At 37.8% G+C, this 17,984-nt stretch overlaps 1 protein-coding gene across 2 annotated transcripts in view; it reads left to right on the top strand.

Moving 5' to 3' along the window:
• Window positions 1–16,210, top strand: part of LOC149815411 (CDP-diacylglycerol--inositol 3-phosphatidyltransferase 1-like) — a 52,341-nt gene extending 36,131 nt beyond the window's left edge. For both annotated transcript variants that reach the window (XM_089988818.1, XM_089988819.1), the window contains 4 exons: window positions 13,887–14,001; window positions 14,104–14,160; window positions 14,304–14,402; window positions 15,927–16,210. In XM_089988818.1, coding sequence (XP_089844944.1) covers window positions 13,887–14,001; window positions 14,104–14,160; window positions 14,304–14,402; window positions 15,927–15,986 — 331 coding nt within the window. In that variant the 3' untranslated portion in view covers window positions 15,987–16,210. The remainder of the gene's footprint in view (window positions 1–13,886; window positions 14,002–14,103; window positions 14,161–14,303; window positions 14,403–15,926) is intronic.
• Window positions 16,211–17,984: the final 1,774 nt, after the last annotated feature.

A 17,984-nucleotide genomic window follows, 5' to 3' on the forward strand; every position in this document is an offset into this window, starting at 1 on the left:
TGTGAGCGGCGTGCGTGTGATGTTATCATTGATACCGGGGCGTGCGAGAATATGGTGTCCGTGAGTGTAGTATCCACCTTGAACCTAAAAACAAAAAAATTGTCCCAACCTTATAAAATGGCATGGTTCAAGAAAGGCAACGAGGTGCCCATCATGCTGCGTTGTCTAGTTCGGTTCTCCATGAGAGAGCATTACCGTGACGAAGTGTGGTGTGATGTGGCACCTATGAGTGCGTGTCACATCCTATTGGGACGTCCCTGACAGTTTGACCGTAAGACCATCCATGATGGCCGTAGGAATACATACACATTTGTCTTTAAGGGTCATAGGATAGTTCTCCTTCTCACCAAGGAGACCGGGTTGCCCCGGCTAGCGGGCCTATCTGACCGATCTTCCCTCCTTGGGCTGCCTGAAACTTGGCACCTTTCTCCTACATTTAATGTGTCTGATCTATATGCTTACTGTGGAGACAACAAGTCGTCAAAGCCGACTTCTTTCCCACCAGGGGAGAATGATGCAGGGTAGGATGGACCCAGACCCATACCGCATGACCCGTGACCCGGATCCGGACGGGGCTTTTAAAAGCCTCATCTAGGGTTGCGTGCAGGAGGACAGACTTTTGAAGAATAGCCGCCGCCTTTCTTTTTGCTCATCATTGTTCCTTTTTTTTTCCAATTGTTTTTCCTTTTTCTATTACTGTTCATTGTTTGTCTTTTCTCCGTTTACATTCAGCACATTGTTCTTGACATTGAAATAAAAATCAAGCCTCACCATAGTGGTAGGCATTATTATTCTTTTCTATTCAGCACGCGACCGTGTGGGTCGTGCCTTTGCATAGCCACCATCAGGGATACGTGAGGCTGAAGGTTGTGTCAAGGAGGTCGTGCCTTCACTGCCATCAGCAAGAACACTCATCGTCAAGGAACGAGGAAGCCGACACCCCCAATGCATCACTTATTCATCCAATATTTTAGAAGCCTCTTCTATCAACAAAAATCTAAAACTCTATTATGGTACCTTACTTTTTTCCTTGTTTTTGCTCTCTAATGGGTGAAAAAGACTCATTTCTCTTTCAGTTTCAAACTTAATGACTCCAATTATCACGTTTGGGTTGGAAACATGGAGACTCATATTAAAGGAAAAGGGCTTTGGGGTTATGTCCAAGGCTCGATTTCAGAACCGGAGCCTAAAATCACTTTGATGGAGAGATGAGAAATAAAGATCCTTGAAGGAGAAGAAAAAGCCAAGGCACTTGAAGATTATAGTAAGAAGCATGAAGAATGAGAGATGATGAACTTTAAGATCCTCTCATGGATTTTCTCATCCGTTGAGACAAGAATTAATGTCAACATTATAAAGTTCAAGAAAGCTTCTCAAGCGTGAGAATACCTTGAAAAGTTTTACACTTCAAGGGATTTGTCCCACAAATATTACCTTGAAAAAAGGGCCTTGACCCTTCAACAAAATGAAATGACTATTAGAGAGTATTTCGCGAAGTTGTCTTCCATTTGGAATGAACTTCCCATGCTTGAACTCAAATGGAGCGGAAAAACTATTGAGCTTAGGCATAAACAATTAGAGAAAGATCATTTTTTTAAATTTCTTGAATGGGCTTAAGCCCGAATTCGAACAAATTTGGTCTTTTCTTCTATCCGCCTTCACTTCCCCCTCTCTTGAAGATGTAATTACTAAACTAAGTGGGGAAGAGACTCGTATGAGTATAAGCAAGAATAACCCGAGTGTTCTAGCAACATCCTCTAATAATGAAGAAAATAAAGGTGTTAATGCCGTCTCAAGACCGGGGAGCAACTTAAGGACCTACAAGCTTCCCCACTTCAAGAATCAAAACCAAAGTTCAAGTAGTCAAGGTGGAAAGAGGGATTATAGCAAGCTTGTATGCCACTTTTGCAAGGAACCGGGCACATCAAGCCTATTTGCCCAAAGTGGAAGAAGTTGCTAGCTATGGCTACTACTAGGGGTGGCAATCGTGTCGGGTTGGCGGGTCAACATACCTCAACACGAACCTGACCTGTTTATCAAACGGGTCGGCTGTGGCAAACACGAACCCGACCCATTTATTAAACGGGTAACCCGACACGACACGGTTAACCCGTTTAATAAACAGGTCGGGTAAACAGGTTGGCGGGTCGGGTAAACGGGTTGACTCGCCCACCTAACTCGTTTATTAAACGGGTCAGCTGGGTTGGCGGGTTGGCATACCCCTAACACGAACCTGACCTGTATAATAAACGGGATAGGCGGGTCGACCCGTTTACGACACGAACCCGTTTAAGCCAAACCCGAACCCGGCTAAGAAGCGGGTTGGCGGGTCGTGTCAGATTTTGCCGCCCCTAGCTACCACATCCCAACCTCAAAAGGAAGAGTGCTCGTCATCTTCTAATGGAGCTCTCTCACTACAACAAATTATGAATGCGCTTCAACCTCTTCTCAAGGGGGCTATTTTTGGAGCCGCTATGTCAACCTCTTCTCCTTCCGCTAAGACCGCGTGACTTTTAGATTCAGGTGCTTCATTTCACATGGCCCCAAGTATTAGTTCTTTTTTAAACTATTCAAGCAATCTTTCTCTATCCTTTGTTTCAACTGCGGATGGAATATCTCTTGAAGTAAAAGGAATTGAAAATTTTGAAAAACAAGGGTTCTTTATTCCAAAAGTTAGATTTATACTCAAATTAAACTTAAATTTGCTTCCGGTTTTTCAACTTTCGGATCATGGGTGTGATATAAAATTTTCATCTAACAAATGTTGGATATAGGATCGTCAATCCGGGAGGTTGATTGGCGAAGGCTCTAGGAAAGACGATCTTTATTATGTCGATTCTCTTCAAATTCCAAAGAACCCATTTTGTAATGTTGTCCAACAAAAGGATATTAATGTATGACACAAGAGACTTGGACATCAAAATGTTGTAAAAATTTCTCATTTACCTTTTGTTAAAAATCTATGTAAAAGTGATTTCACTTGTAACGATTGTACTTTTGGGAAAATGAAAAAATTACCTTTTGGTTAACGATCTATGTTTACAACAAGACCTTTTGAAATTGTACATTCAGATGTATGGCGACCGACACCGGTTTTATCAAAAGGGTTTTTTGCATATTATGTTTTTTTTGTTGACTATGGAAGCTATACATCTTCTTAGACAACTTATTGAAAGATATAGAGAGAGGAACAAAGATTTGCATATGGTTTTTATTGATTTAGAGAAGGCATACGATAGAGTACCTAGGGACGTTCTCTGGTGGACAATGATGAAGAAAGGTGTTTCTCTCAAGTACATTAGTATAATTAAAGATATGTATAGAGTAGTAACCAATGTCCGCACTTGTGGAGGGGTGACAACCAATTTTCCGATAACGGTTGGGTTACATCAAGGATTTGCTTTAAGCCCTTTTCTATTTGCGATAGTGATGGATGAGCTTACGAGATCAATTCAAGAAAATGTACCGTGGTGTATGTTGTTTGCTGATGATATTGTTTTGATTGATGAGTCTAGAGCTGAGGTTAATGCTAAGTTAGAATTATGGAGACAGACATTGGAAGCTAGAGGTTTTAAGTTGAGTAAGAGTAAGACTGAATATATGAAATGTCGGTTTAGTAAGCAACGAAGTAGTGATGGGAGTGTAGTGAAGCTTGGTGAACAAGAAATACCGGTGAATGATTATTTCAAATATTTGGGATCCATCATTCAAAAGTATGGAGAAATTGATGGAGATGTAAATCATAGGATAAAGGTTGGGTGGATGAAATGGAAAAGTGCAACTGGAGTGCTGTGCGATCGTAGAATGCACTTGTGGAGGGGTGACAACCAATTTTCCGATAACGGTTGGGTTACATCAAGGATCTGCTTTAAGCCCTTTTCTATTTGCGATAGTGATGGATGAGCTTACGAGATCAATTCAAGAAAATGTACCGTGGTGTATGTTGTTTGCCTTTTGATTGATGAGTCTAGAGCTGGGGTTAATGCTAAGTTAGAATTATGGAGACATACATTGGAAGCTAGAGGTTTTAAGTTGAGTAAGAGTAAGACTGAATATATGGAATGTCGGTTTAGTAAGCAACGAAGTAGTGATGGGAGTGTAGTGAAGCTTGGTGAGCAAGAAATACCGGTGAATGATTATTTCAAATATTTGGGATCCATCATTCAAAAGTATGGAGAAATTGATGGAGATGTAAATCATAGGATAAAGGTTGGGTGGATGAAATGGAAAAGTGCAACTGGAGTGCTGTGCGATCGTAGAATGCACTTGTGGAGGGGTGACAACCAATTTTCCGATAACGGTTGGGTTACATCAAGGATCTGCTTTAAGCCCTTTTCTATTTGCGATAGTGATGGATGAGCTTACGAGATCAATTCAAGAAAATGTACCGTGGTGTATGTTGTTTGCTGATGATATTCTTTTGATTGATGAGTCTAGAGCTGGGGTTAATGCTAAGTTAGAATTATGGAGACATACATTGGAAGCTAGAGGTTTTAAGTTGAGTAAGAGTAAGACTGAATATATGGAATGTCGGTTTAGTAAGCAACGAAGTAGTGATGGGAGTGTAGTGAAGCTTGGTGAGCAAGAAATACTGGTGAATGATTATTTCAAATATTTGGGATCCATCATTCAAAAGTATGGAGAAATTGATGGAGATGTAAATCATAGGATAAAGGTTGGGTGGATGAAATGGAAAAGTGCAACTGGAGTGCTGTGCGATCGTAGAATGCCATTGCGGTTGAAGGGAAAGTTTTATAGGATGACTATTAGGCCCGCTTTACTATATGGTACGGAATGTTGGGCTGCCAAGAGACATCATATTCAAAAAATGAGTGTAGCTGAGATGCGGATGCTTAGATGGATGTGTGGAAATACAATAAAAGATAAGATTCGGAACGAGGAGATACGTAAGAAGGTAGGTGTTGCACCCATTGAAAATAAGATGCGAGAGAATCGTTTACGGTGGTTTGGACATATTCGGCGAAGGCCTAATGATGCTCCAGTTAGAAGGTTTGAGAAATGGGAAAATATATTAGTTAAAAGAGGTCGGGGTAGGCCTAGGAAGACTTGGATGGAGATGATAGAAAAGGATATGAATGCTTTGAACCTCACCGAGGACATGGCATTGGATAGAAATGATTGGAGGAAAAGGATTCATGTGGAAGACCCAAAATGAATTTCTTTTTTTGGTTCATATCGCTGACCCCAATTGTTTTGGGATGAAGGCGTAGTTTGTTGTTGTTGTATGTTTTTTTTGTTGACGACTACACGAGATATTGTTGAATATTTTTTCTTAAGCACAAACATGAAGTTTTTTTGACTTTTAAAACCTATCATATGATGGTTAAAAATCAGTTTAATGGAAATATAAAAATTTTTAGGACCGACTCTGGTGGAGAATATCTTTCAAGTAAATTAAAAAATTATCTTGAAAGTCATGGTATTCTCCACCAAAGTGAAATGAAGTGCCAAATGAAAATGCGCAAAGTCTTCAAGCGAAAGCACGCACATACACAAGAGGCCACAAAGGGGCAAAATAAACCACAAAAGTGGTCAAACACAAAAAAGAGGTAAAAAATATTCTTCACTTCATAGAATGCTTCACAAGAATATTAGGAAATACATGGGGCTGTGCCCCTTATTTATACACAGTAAGGGACCCAAGGAGGGGCTCCCATAGAGTCGTTGGAGCCCCTCCAACGGTCATATTTATGACCGTTGGAGGGGTCCAACGACTCTATGTGGACCCCTCTCAAATGATTAAAAAGAAAAAGTAAAAAATAAAAAAGGAAAAAGAGTAAAGGAAAAAGAAAGAAAAGAAAAAGCATATCAATGATATGCGTGTACAGGTGAAATGACAGAAATACCCCTGTCGGGTTTTACAAAATAAATATATATATATATATATATTTATATATATAGATAGACACGTAGACATATATATCATATATATGTATATGTGTCGTAATCTATATATATATACATCATATTTTAACACCCCCCTCAAACACATGGTGAAATCAATGAGAGTTTGCTAAGGAGGAAGTAGAAGCGAGGCGAAGGCAAGGCTTTGGTGAAGAAGTCCGCTAACTGATATTCGGTAGGAACATATGGGAGTTGAATGATGCCGCGTAGGAACTCATCTCGAACATAATGACAGTCCATCTCAATATGCTTCGTTCGTTCATGAAAAGTGTGATTACTAGCAATATAGATGGAGCTCTTGTTGTCACAACACAGCTTTGAAGGAATAGAGAATGAGACACCCATATCTTTAAGTAAGCTTCTTAACCATATAATCTCAGTTGTGGTAGTGGCCATCGCACGATATTCTGCTTCGGTAGACGAGAGAGAAACTTTACGCTGCTTCTTACACCTCCAGGAGATAAGCGACTCCCCAAGAAACACACAATAACTTGTGGTAGAAATACGATCATCGGGGTTACCCCCCCCCAATCAGAGTCAGTATACGCAAGTAAAGTAAGAAGTGAAGAAGAGGAGAAGAATACTCCCTTAGTTATGGAATTTTTTAAGTATCTGATAATCCTCATTACTGCTGCCATGTGAGTAGTGGTAGGAGCAGTCTGAAATTGGCTTGCACTATGAACTGCATGTGAAATGTCAGGCCTGGTGATAGATAAATATGTTAAGGATCCAATTAATTGACGATAAGGCGTGGGGTCTGCTAAAGGAGTGCCATCATTGACTCTCATCTTGGCATTGATCACTTCTGGAGTCTCCACCCTTTTGTCATCTGTCAACCCAGACTTAGCAATAATGTCAGAGGCAAGCTTCATTTGAGACAGGACATACCCCTTGGGGGAGTATGCAACTTCAATTCCTAAGAAATACCTTAGAAAACCCAGATCAGACATATCAAAATTTTTCTTAAGAATATTTTTAATAAGATCAATACCTTTCTTATCATTACCTGTGATAATCATGTCATCAACATATAATAACAAAATTGTTATGTATTCATTAGAAGATTTAACAAACAAAGCAGTATCTGTGTAACATGAGGAGAAACCATTATCAAGAACTACTTTGCTAAAAAGATCATACCAAGCTTTTGGTGTTTGTTTTAAACCATAGAGAGCTTTGTTTAATTTTAGAATATTACCTTTCCCAATTTCAAGACTCGGCGGAGGGTCCATAAGAACTTCTTCACACAGAGTTCCATTTAAAAACGCATTTTTAACATCAAGTTGATATATTGGGCATTGTTTGATGGATGCTAAAGCAATTAGGATTCGTACACTAGTCATTCTGGCTACAGGAGCAAAGGTTTTTTCATAATCAATCCAATATTCTTGGGCGTAGCCTTTTGCAACCAAACGAGCTTTGTATCTTTCAAGAGACCCATCACATTTGGTTTTGACCTTATATACCCATCTACACCCAATTGCTTTTTTTCCTAAAGGTTGAGGAATAATGCTCCAGGTTTGGGCCTTGTTAAGAGCCTCTAATTCGATTTTCATAGCTTCAATCCAATGTGGGTGATCTTTAGCTTCCTTGAATGAGGTAGGTTCATGATACAAATGTATTAACATGAGACATGCCCTATAATTCGGCGAAAAAGATTCATAAGACACAAATTTTTGTGGTGGCCTACTAGTACGAGAAGATCTCCTAGGTGGATTGTTATCAATAGATTCTTCTAAAGAGAAGTCTTGAGAGTATCTGTCAATAGCAGGTTTATGTTCATTTCCTATCCGCCGGGTATATACATTTATATCATTAAGGTTTTCATTTTGGGAAGTATTCTCATGTTGTGGTATATCATTATAATGTAGAATTCCATCACAACTTGTATCACAAGTGATTGCCTCAGGAGACTCAATCCTAGGAGCTAAGTCGAATAGAAAAGAATAATCGATGTCTTCCTTAGATGTGTGGATATCGAAACCATTTTGATCTTCAATAAAGTTTACATTTCTCGACACATAATTTATTGTTTCGAATATCATAGCATCTATAGCCTTTTTGATTCTCACCATAGCCAATGAACACACATTCAATAGCTTTAGGTGAAAGCTTATCTTGTCCTAGACTAAGTACAAAACATTTGCATCCAAAGATTCTTAGTCTATTAAAATCAGGAGTAATTTTAAAAAGTTTTTCAAAGGGAGAAACATTTTTTAAAGAAGAAGAGGGCATACGATTCACAAGATATGTTGCGGTAAGAAGAGCTTCGGCCCAAAAGCTTTTAGGAACATTTTTAGACACAAGAAGAGTTCTTGTGGTTTCGATTAAATCTCTATGTTTCCTTTCCGCAAGACCATTTTGTTGCGGAGTTTTAGGACAAGATCGTTGGTGCAAAATTCCATTTGTTTTAAAATAATTTTGAAAATCTTTAGACATGTATTCTCCTCCTGAGTCGGACCTAAAAATGGCTATATTGTGTTGGAATTGATTTTGAACAAGAGCGTGAAACTCTTTAAAATTAATGAAGACATCGGATTTATTCTCGATAATGTAAACCCATGAGTATCTAGTAAAATCATCAATAAAAGAAACATAGTAAGAGAAGCCCCTCCTTGGACATAACGGGTGCCGGTCCCCATACATCAGAATGCACAAGTTCAAAAGGCCTTTTTGACACAAAATTGCTATGAGAATATGGAAGAGAGTGAATTTTCCCAAGAATACAATCATTGCATGTAAATGTATTTGTATTACAAAATTTTTCCAAAAATGGAAAAGGTACAACTTGGAAATACTAGGGTGTCCAAGTCTCTTATGCCAAGTCTCAATATATTTGGATTGAACGTGATTACAAAATGATTTGGATGGCAAAGACAAAAAATCCATATAGTAAAGGTCCCCTCTTCTATGGCCTTGCCCAATCCGCTTCCCGGACCGGAGATCCTGCACATAGCAATGGGTTGGTGAAAACGAGACATTACATTCAAAATCGGTAATTTGAGAGACGAAAAAAAGATTCAGATTAAGTTTTGGAATAATTCGGATTTTGGGAACAAAAAATTCTTTGTTTTGGTCATAAGTTTTCTCAAGGTTTCCAATACCTTCAACATTTAAAGATGTTCCATCGGCGGTGGATACATATGATTTAAATTTATTGAGACTTGGTTTTGATAAAAGTGATGCATTTGGAGTCATATGGAAAGAGGCACCCGAGTCAAGAATCCAAGAGGTCATACCTGGAAAAGAGGAGATGGCGGCACCGGAAGTGGAAGGTGAGGATGATGATTTAGAGGCGCTCATCTTTATAAATTGTTGAAGAGTTTCGGTTAGATGAGCAATGGACTCCTTTATGTCACCATCCTTCTTTGAATCTTCATTGATGATTGGAGGAGTTTCCCCCACGGAAGCCACCTTCTTCTTGAATCTAGGGCAATCGGGACGAATATGGCCCGGTTCATTACAATTATGACAAATAATTTTTCTTCCTCCACCACCATTATTCTTCCAAAAATGTGGTGGTTTATATGTTCTTACATTGTTGCCGGGTCTAGATACGGCATGCACTTCATCAACATCTCTTTTCAAGGCCAACCGGGTTTCTTCTTGACATAAATCGACCAAAATATCACTTAGAGGGGTAGAGGCCCTATGAAGTAGAGATCCTCTAAGTTGTTCAAATTCGGGACGAAGCCCATGAATAAATTGAAAAAAACTCTCTTTTTCCATTTGCTCTTGTCTCATAGCAATAGCACTTCCTTCCCATTGTGGTTCGAGAAGGACAATTTCATCCCACAAAGGGGATAGGGTACTATAGTAGTCCCTAATGCTCATATCACCTTGCTTGGTAGCTCTTACCTTTTCTTGTAGAAAAAAATGCCTAGCAAGGTCCCTTTGGGTGTACATGCCTTTCATAAAAAACCATGCTTCATTAGCCTTTTTGAATTTTGCAAGGTTTGCACAAATCTTCAACTCAACATTATTCATGAACCATGCTAAAATTTTAGCATGTTCACTTTCCCAATCTTCCATTTTAGAAGAATAATCAAGAATAGCCTTTTCCTTTTCTTCTTCATTCAAAGCTTTTTCCTCATTTCCTTCAAATTTAGTTAACTTCAATTGTGGTTTCGGAATGGTTCCACATACGTAACCCCAAAGCTTTTTACCTTTGAGATTATTCTCCATAGCGGCGGCCCACATGCGGTAATTGGTCCCATCCAATTTGAATGAGAGATCGATTTTTGCATCTTTGTTGGCCCTTTAGAAAAACAAACTAATAAGACAAGAGAGAGGAGAGGTATTACTTGTCAAGGTAGAATCCGATGAAGCCTTCTTAACCAAGGCTCTGATACCATGAAATGAAGTGCCAAATGAAAATGGGCAAAGTCTTCAAGCGAAAGCACGGAAGCACGCACATACACAAGAGACCACAAAGGGACAAAATAAACCACAAAAGTGGTCAAGCACAAAAAAGAGGTAAAAAATATTCTTCACTTCATAGAATGCTTCACAAGAAGCTTAGGAAATACATGGGGCTGTGCCCCTTATTTATACACAGCAAGGGACCCAAGGAGGGGCTCCCATAGAGTCGTTGGAGCCCCTCCAACGGTCATATTTATGACCGTTGGAGGGGTCCAACGACTCTATGTGGACCCCTCTCAAATGATTAAAAAGAAAAAGTAAAAAATAAAAAAGGAAAAAGAGTAAAGGAAAAAGAAAGAAAAGAAAAAGCATATCAATGATATGCGTGTACAGGTGAAATGACAGAAATACCCCTGTCGGGTTTTACAAAATAAATATATATATTTTTATATATATATAGATAGACACGTAGACATATATATATATTATATATATGTATATGTGTCGTAATCTATATATATATAGATATATATATATAAATATACATCATATTTTAACACAAAGATCCTGTCCAAAAACTTCTCAACAAAATGAATTAGCCGAAAGAAAGCATAAACACATAATAGAGACAACTCGAACTCTACTTATTTCTCAAAACATCCCAAAAGGTTTTTGGGCCGAAGCTTCCTTAGCATCTGTCTATCTGATAAATCGTCTACCTTCTAAAAATTCGAACAATATCTCGCATTTTGAAATGTTGTATACCAAAAACCCGGCTATAGTCGGTTGAGAATTTTCGGTTGCAAATGTTTTGTTCTTACTGACAAGAACGACAAACTTTCCCCGAAAGCTATTGAATGCGTCTTTCTTGGATATTCTAAAACCGAAAAAGGGTTTCAGTGTTATGATATCAAGAATGATAAGTTATATGTTTTTAGAAATGTGAGTTTTCTGGAAAATGTTAACGGTTTTGAGAGGAGTGAACCTTATAAAGAAAACATGGATTACTCTTTTTTATTTGAGTTGTTAGCACAAAATGATGATAGTGATGATGAACTCACTCATAATGATGCTAATGATAAAGAAGATGAAAAAAATATTTTCTCCCATCTACCTATTTCCCAACATAGTGATGAAGGGGCATCGAGAGATCTTATAACATATACTCATAGACACATGAACAGTTTTAGAAGTGCAATTGAAAAATATAGTGAACCTAGTGACCCCACTTCAATAAATGAAGAAAACCTACGAAGAATTGAGAGAAATAGAAAGGTGCTTTCTAGGTTCATCTCATATGATTCCTTTATACCTAAACATAGAGCTTGTCTTAGCACCATTCACTCTTATGTAGAGCTCAGAAACTTTGAAGAAGCAAAAAAAAATGATGAATGGTTAAAAGCGATGGAATGTGAGCTTATAGCTCTCAATAGGGCGAAAACTTGAGAATTTCAAGATCTTCCCAAGGGTAAGAAAATAATAGGGTGTAGATGGATATTTAAGGTAAAAACTAAGAGCGACGGATCTCTTGAGAGATATAAGCTCGACTAGTTACGAAGGGATATAGTCAAGAATACAGGTTTAACTATGAAGAAACATTTGCCCCTGTGATCCAAATGGTCATTGTCAGATGGAACATCTATCAAATGGATGTCAAAAATGTCTTTTTAAATGGTGATCTGAATGAAGAAGTATATATAGATGCCCCGTCTGGAATAGAGACTCCCAAAGGAAAAGTGCTTCGTCTTCGAAAAACACTGTATGGTTTAAAGCAAGCCCTCAAGGCTTGGTATGATAGATTTAATGTTATAATGTTAGAAAATTGTTTCTCATCCTGTTTCACTGACAGTGCTTTGTTTATTAGAAAAATCAATGCAGGGATAGTTATTCTGCTTTTTTATGTGGATGATATGTTAATAATCGGAAGTGATACTAAATGAGTTAAAAGTATAAAATCAATCTTAAAAGATAGATTCAAAATGTCTGATTTGGGATTTCTAACCTATTTTTTGGGTATTGAAGTAGCATACTCTCATAAAGGGTATTTTTTATCTCAAACCAAGCTTGCCTCTGAGATTCTTGACAGGTCAAGTATTCCTGATGATAAAGTTTATAAAACTCTTGTTATAGTAGGAGTCATAATGAAAATTGATGATGGCATTCCTCTTTCTGATCCCACTCCCTACAGGCAACTTGTGGGATCACTGATGTATCTGAGTATTACTAGACCAAATATTTCTCATGCAGTTCATACTGCAAGCCAGTTTCAGCATGCACCAACATCTGTTCATATGAGTGTCATATTACGGATCATCAGATACATAAAGGGTACATTAAATAAGTGAGTATTCTTATCCTATTATTCTGAATTAAAATTAATTGCCTATACTGACTCTGACCGGGGAAGTGACCCAAATAACCATCACACCACCACTGGTTTTTGTGTGTTTTTAGGAGACTCGCTGATCTCATGGAGATGTAAGAACAAAAAAAAGTGTCGTTATCCTCTACCGAAGCTGAATATCGAGCCATGACAACGATTACTATGAAAATTATATAGATTCATCAGCTATTAAAAGATATGGGGATTAATGTAGAAGAGCCGACCAAACTTTGCAGTGATAACAAGAGTGCAATTTATATTGTCAAAAAATCACATTCAATGAGCGTACTAAACACATTGAGATGGACTGTCACTATGTTCATGAAGCATATCTGAAAGGGGTAATTGATCTTCCATATGTAACTTCAGAATATCAGTTGACAAACTTCTTCACCAAAGCATTGTGTGCTCCGCATTTCAACTTTCTTCTTGGCAAACTCTCGGTCATCTTGCCCTAAGTTTGAAGGGGGTGTTAAATTATATTACCGAAATCTTGTAACCTTATATATTTTATATATATAAAGGATAATACATATAATATAAGATATATATGTATATATATCTATCCATTTATATATATATAAAATATATATTTTAGTCATAGGAGTAGTTTAGTCATTTCCTCCATTTTACGCACATTCTCTTTCGAGAATGTGATTGTATTTTTCTTTTCTTTGTTTTTATTTTTATTTTTTGTTTTTTATATTGTACAAAAAGGTAACTTGGGGGGCCCACTCAAATAGACGTTGGCCCCCTCCAACGTCTATGAGTGGAGCCCCTCCAAGGCTCCTTTTGGTAACTTATAAATAGGGGTTCTCCCCTTGTAATTTCTTAGGGCTTTGGGTCAAAGCCCAAGTGTTCAATAAAAATTATATTCTTTCTTTTAGTGCATTCGTGAGATTGATTGGTTTGTGCCTTTGTGCACAAGTGTTCTTAGTGTTCTTATTGTGCATGTGTGCACTTGTCTTTCATCAAGAATATTGGGTCTTGATTATAGTATCTTGTTGAAGATACTTTCACAATCATGACAGCCTGAACCTTGACTTGGCCTTCTGCACTTTTTAATATCCATAATAACCTGGCACCAGTAGCTTTCCTGCAGTCTTGTGTGAAGTTTCCTGTTTGGTGAAGTTTAATCTTGAAGAGATGTACAGTGGGTGACCCTTCATTTTACTCTGTTTCCTCATGTGCTTCTATTTTCATTCCATGCTGGCAGTACTTTCCTCTCAAGCAAGAGTAGCCACAAAGATGTAAAGGACAGCACCAGTTGGCTGCTTAGAACCTACTATGGAAAGCGGTTATTCATGGGGTATTGTTGTGTGGGATGTGAGGCAAGGGACTCTTTTGGTTGTCATCTGTCTCATTCATTTACTTGTCCTGAATGTTTCAACTGTCTAACCACTAAATAGAAACAACATTTTACAAAATTGCAGATTCTTTATATCATCCTCTTCCTTCTGTCTGGTAGCCAATCAGAAAATGTGATTGATGTAAGTGTTCAAGCTGGTATCTTCACATGAACCATATGTCCTCAAGCATATCAATTACTTACAAAGTTCTTTTCTTATTTCACGTGAACCATATGTCCTCAAGTATGTCGATTACTTACACAGTTTTTCCTTGTTTCTATCAGGTTCTTGTGAATGCTGTGAAGCAGAAATCATTATTTTCTTTTCCGATTCTTGTAGCTTTGCCTGGATGGGCTATCAAGCAAATAGTAAATGTAATACAGGTAATTTCAGTCTGTTTGTTGATGTGGAGTGCTATTGTATTCATCTGTAGATTCTATACTCTTGAAAAACCGACTGTGGACCATGCTGGCATGATGGGGTCCTGAAACTAGGTTGGGTTATACTGTAGTATGCTTTTGGTAAAGTTGGATCAGCCTAATGGTCTAGGCCAACTCCACTCAGTCCAATGGAGGCATGGTTGTCTGATTGGGCCGAATACTGGGGAGGCGTAGGGAGCGGCAGCCACTACGTGGCAGACAGTGGTTGGGGCCAGACCCGAGTTACCGGAAGCTTCTTAGGTAGGTGTGAAGCTCGCTTCCCGGAAACTCGCTTCGGAAGCGCGATACTCGCTTCGGAAGCGCGATACTCGCTTCGGAAGCGCAATACTCGCTTCGGAAGCGCAATACTCGCTTCGGAAGCGCGATACTCCTCGCTTCCGAAACTTCATGAGCAGCTCGATTCCCCCACGCTTTTTCTATGCTTCTCATACATATGGTCTATGCATACTATGTACTTTTCTCACATTTTTTTTCTTCATCTTTTTCATGTATTTTCTCTCACGCTTTCACTCACTTTCCATGTACTTTCTTTAAATTGGTAACCATCATTGTTAGATTTTAACAAAAATTTAACTCTTTTATAGAAAAATCATGAAATATAAGAATGATCAATTTTATTTTAGTTTTTATTTGTTTCTTGTTTGATTCCATATTGTTTCATTTTTATTCATATTTCACTTTTAAATTGAAACTTCGCTTCCCGCTTCGTATAAATTTTAAAATGCCTCGCTTCTCGCTTTCGCTTCCCATATCGTTTCCCGCTTCTGCTTCCTAGTTTGGCAACCTTGGGCCAGACACCTTATAAGTGTTCGGCCCCGATCAGTGAATCTGCTTTCGTCCAATGGCACCTAAGCATGGTGTTGACCATAACACACACATATCATAGTCACTGATACTGGTCTTGCAATCTCCTGGTAAGGGATTTTCTCTGGAGAATTTACAAATGAGTGGTTTGTCTCTGGAAGATCTCAGACATTTTTTCAATAAGTAATAGTTATGATTGATAAAGGAAAAAAAATTTAAAAGTAAAAACTGAATTTCTTAGAAGGCATCATATTATCGTTACAATATTTTCAACATTACCATTAGAAGTGTGATATTTTCCACTTTTCTTTGTTTTTGTCCAAACCTTCAAAAACAGAGTATTATCAAAATATTGTGACTTGGTGACCATGTATGTGTGTGTATACCAGCAATTTTAGTACCTAAACGGTTTTGCCCAAACTCCATGTTATGATCCTAGTCTGCTCCTCTGATTGGGCTGTTATAGGTTGTTTGTATAAGTAGGTCAAAAAGCCTGGTACCAGCTATATATTAAGTTAGTGTCACCTGGTTGGTTTGATGTTACAAGTGGCTCAACTAACTGATCTGTCCTATGCATCCTTCTGTTGAGCCATTCTCAAACTATGCTTGAATTCCTGAGGTTTGTGAATCCTAGGAAGGTAACAACTTTTCTGACACTTTCAGATGAAGACTGCATCAGATGTTTGTGTTGTCTACGATTTGAACAGACGAGAAAGACCCTGAAGTTTGGCTTCTTGACGGGGAGCGTTGTCTCATCTGATTCAATATGGAAAACACTCAGGCATTCTCTGTAAAATTACCAAGAAAAAAGTAAAAAGTAACAGTGGTTTTGTTATTGTGGAATATCTGCTATGCTTTTGTTACCTGTGCTTTCTTTTGTATCATATTTTTGATAGTTGAGTTTGAACGTGATTTAATGCTGAAAATCGCTGCCTTTGTTTTTAGATAGATATAATTATGTTCTCCATCAGGGACATTTATTGGAATTGACCGTGTAGATTCGCCCATGATTAGCACTCTCCATCTTGATATTGTTGTTTGCTTGATCTCATCTTAACATGGGGGAAGGAGAAAAATTTGATGGGTGTGACAGTGCTGCGGTTAAGCAATGTTGGGTGATGACTATGTGGCTTTACCAGCCAAGGATTGCATTGGGCAATGTCATTCCGAATTCATCATCTGTGATTAGAAGGGCAGGGGTTGATTTAGGAGCCTGATTGAGTCCATGCTGCTTGGCTTAAGTTTGTCTGCTTACTAGGATGACTATTTGATAATGTCAGAGTCTGACCCATGGTCTGATTTGATTCCCACTTGAGAGGCTCAAAATTCCTCCCCAAATGGTTGTCACCTGACATGAGTTTAGTCTTAAACTTATTATCATTGTATGGTTTTCATGCTGATGTTGCTGCAGATGATTTTGAAAATATGGTTTTTCGAACTGCTCATGCTTTTGTAGGCTATGTAAATGGCAAATGAACCAAGCCACTTTTGATTTGGTTTGGTTTTATAAAATATGCTTGGTTTAAAGCAATGAGCCAAACATGAGTAGGAAATGTTCAACTCGGTTCGGTTCATGTATACATATTAGATGGCTGAGGTACAAGCGTTGCGTTGTAACAATATAGGCCATATATCACTATATATCACTATATATCACTACTCAATCCAAATCTAAGAAAAAAATAGTTCAAAGATGACTTCATCAGGATACATGCAGTAAAAAATCAAGTTTTTTCTATATGTTTTTCTGTTCTTTTGAAATTTTAGCCATTCAAGTGATGTGGACAAGCAAACTTATCGATTTTTGGATTTAGTTTAAAAAGGTCAATGAATGCATCTCCCAACCATTTCAATTTTTTCACCTTCGATAGCAGGTTGTTTTTTCCAAATCTTTTTTTTCTTTTCCTTCTTTCTTTATTTGTCGCACTTCCGTTTATGGTGGGAGAAAAGAGAGATGGATAAACAAACGAGTAAAGATGTGAGAGTTACCACCTGTTTCATTTTGACCTTTAGCATTCTTTCAAAACTTCAACTCAGCTCAAGTTTGGTCTTTATTTTTGGTGGTTTCAAGTTTGGTGTGGATTACATGGTATCAATGAGTTGAAATGCCTAATATCTTATTACTCATAGTTTTTTGAGTGAATCTAACCTTACATATATGATCTACGGTCGTAAATGCACTAAATTTTTATGACTTAAAAAGGTAATTTTTTATCAGAAAAAAAATCCAAGTGTTGATCTAACACAATCTAACAAATTGACTATTGCAAGGTCGAGTCAAAACAACTTGCACCTATGAGTTTCAACTCATTGATACAGCACCTATGAATCTAACCTTTATATATATATATATATATATATATATATATATATATATATATATATATATATATATATATATATATATATATATATATATATATATATATATATATATATATATATATATATATATAAAGTTTGGAAGTTTGGTTGTATGCGCTTGGTTAATCCCATTATTAACCAAAGAGAAATAAAAAATGAGTAGGGTAGGGGGTGAAAAGATCAGGTGCAATATGATTGTACAAATATTTGTGCATTAAACACCTGATCACCCTCCATCTTGGGGACAGGGTCTGCCAGGTGTGACCGTGTGAGGCCCAAAACCTAATGGATGGCGATCGGGTGCTTAATGCACAAATTTTGTGCAATCATATTGCACCAGATCCTCTCTCGTGTAGG

The sequence above is a fragment of the Nuphar pumila genome, chromosome 15 (assembly GCF_984573655.1).
Source record: "Nuphar pumila chromosome 15, dmNupPumi1.hap1.1, whole genome shotgun sequence".
In the NCBI taxonomy this organism is placed as follows: Eukaryota; Viridiplantae; Streptophyta; class Magnoliopsida; order Nymphaeales; family Nymphaeaceae; genus Nuphar; species Nuphar pumila.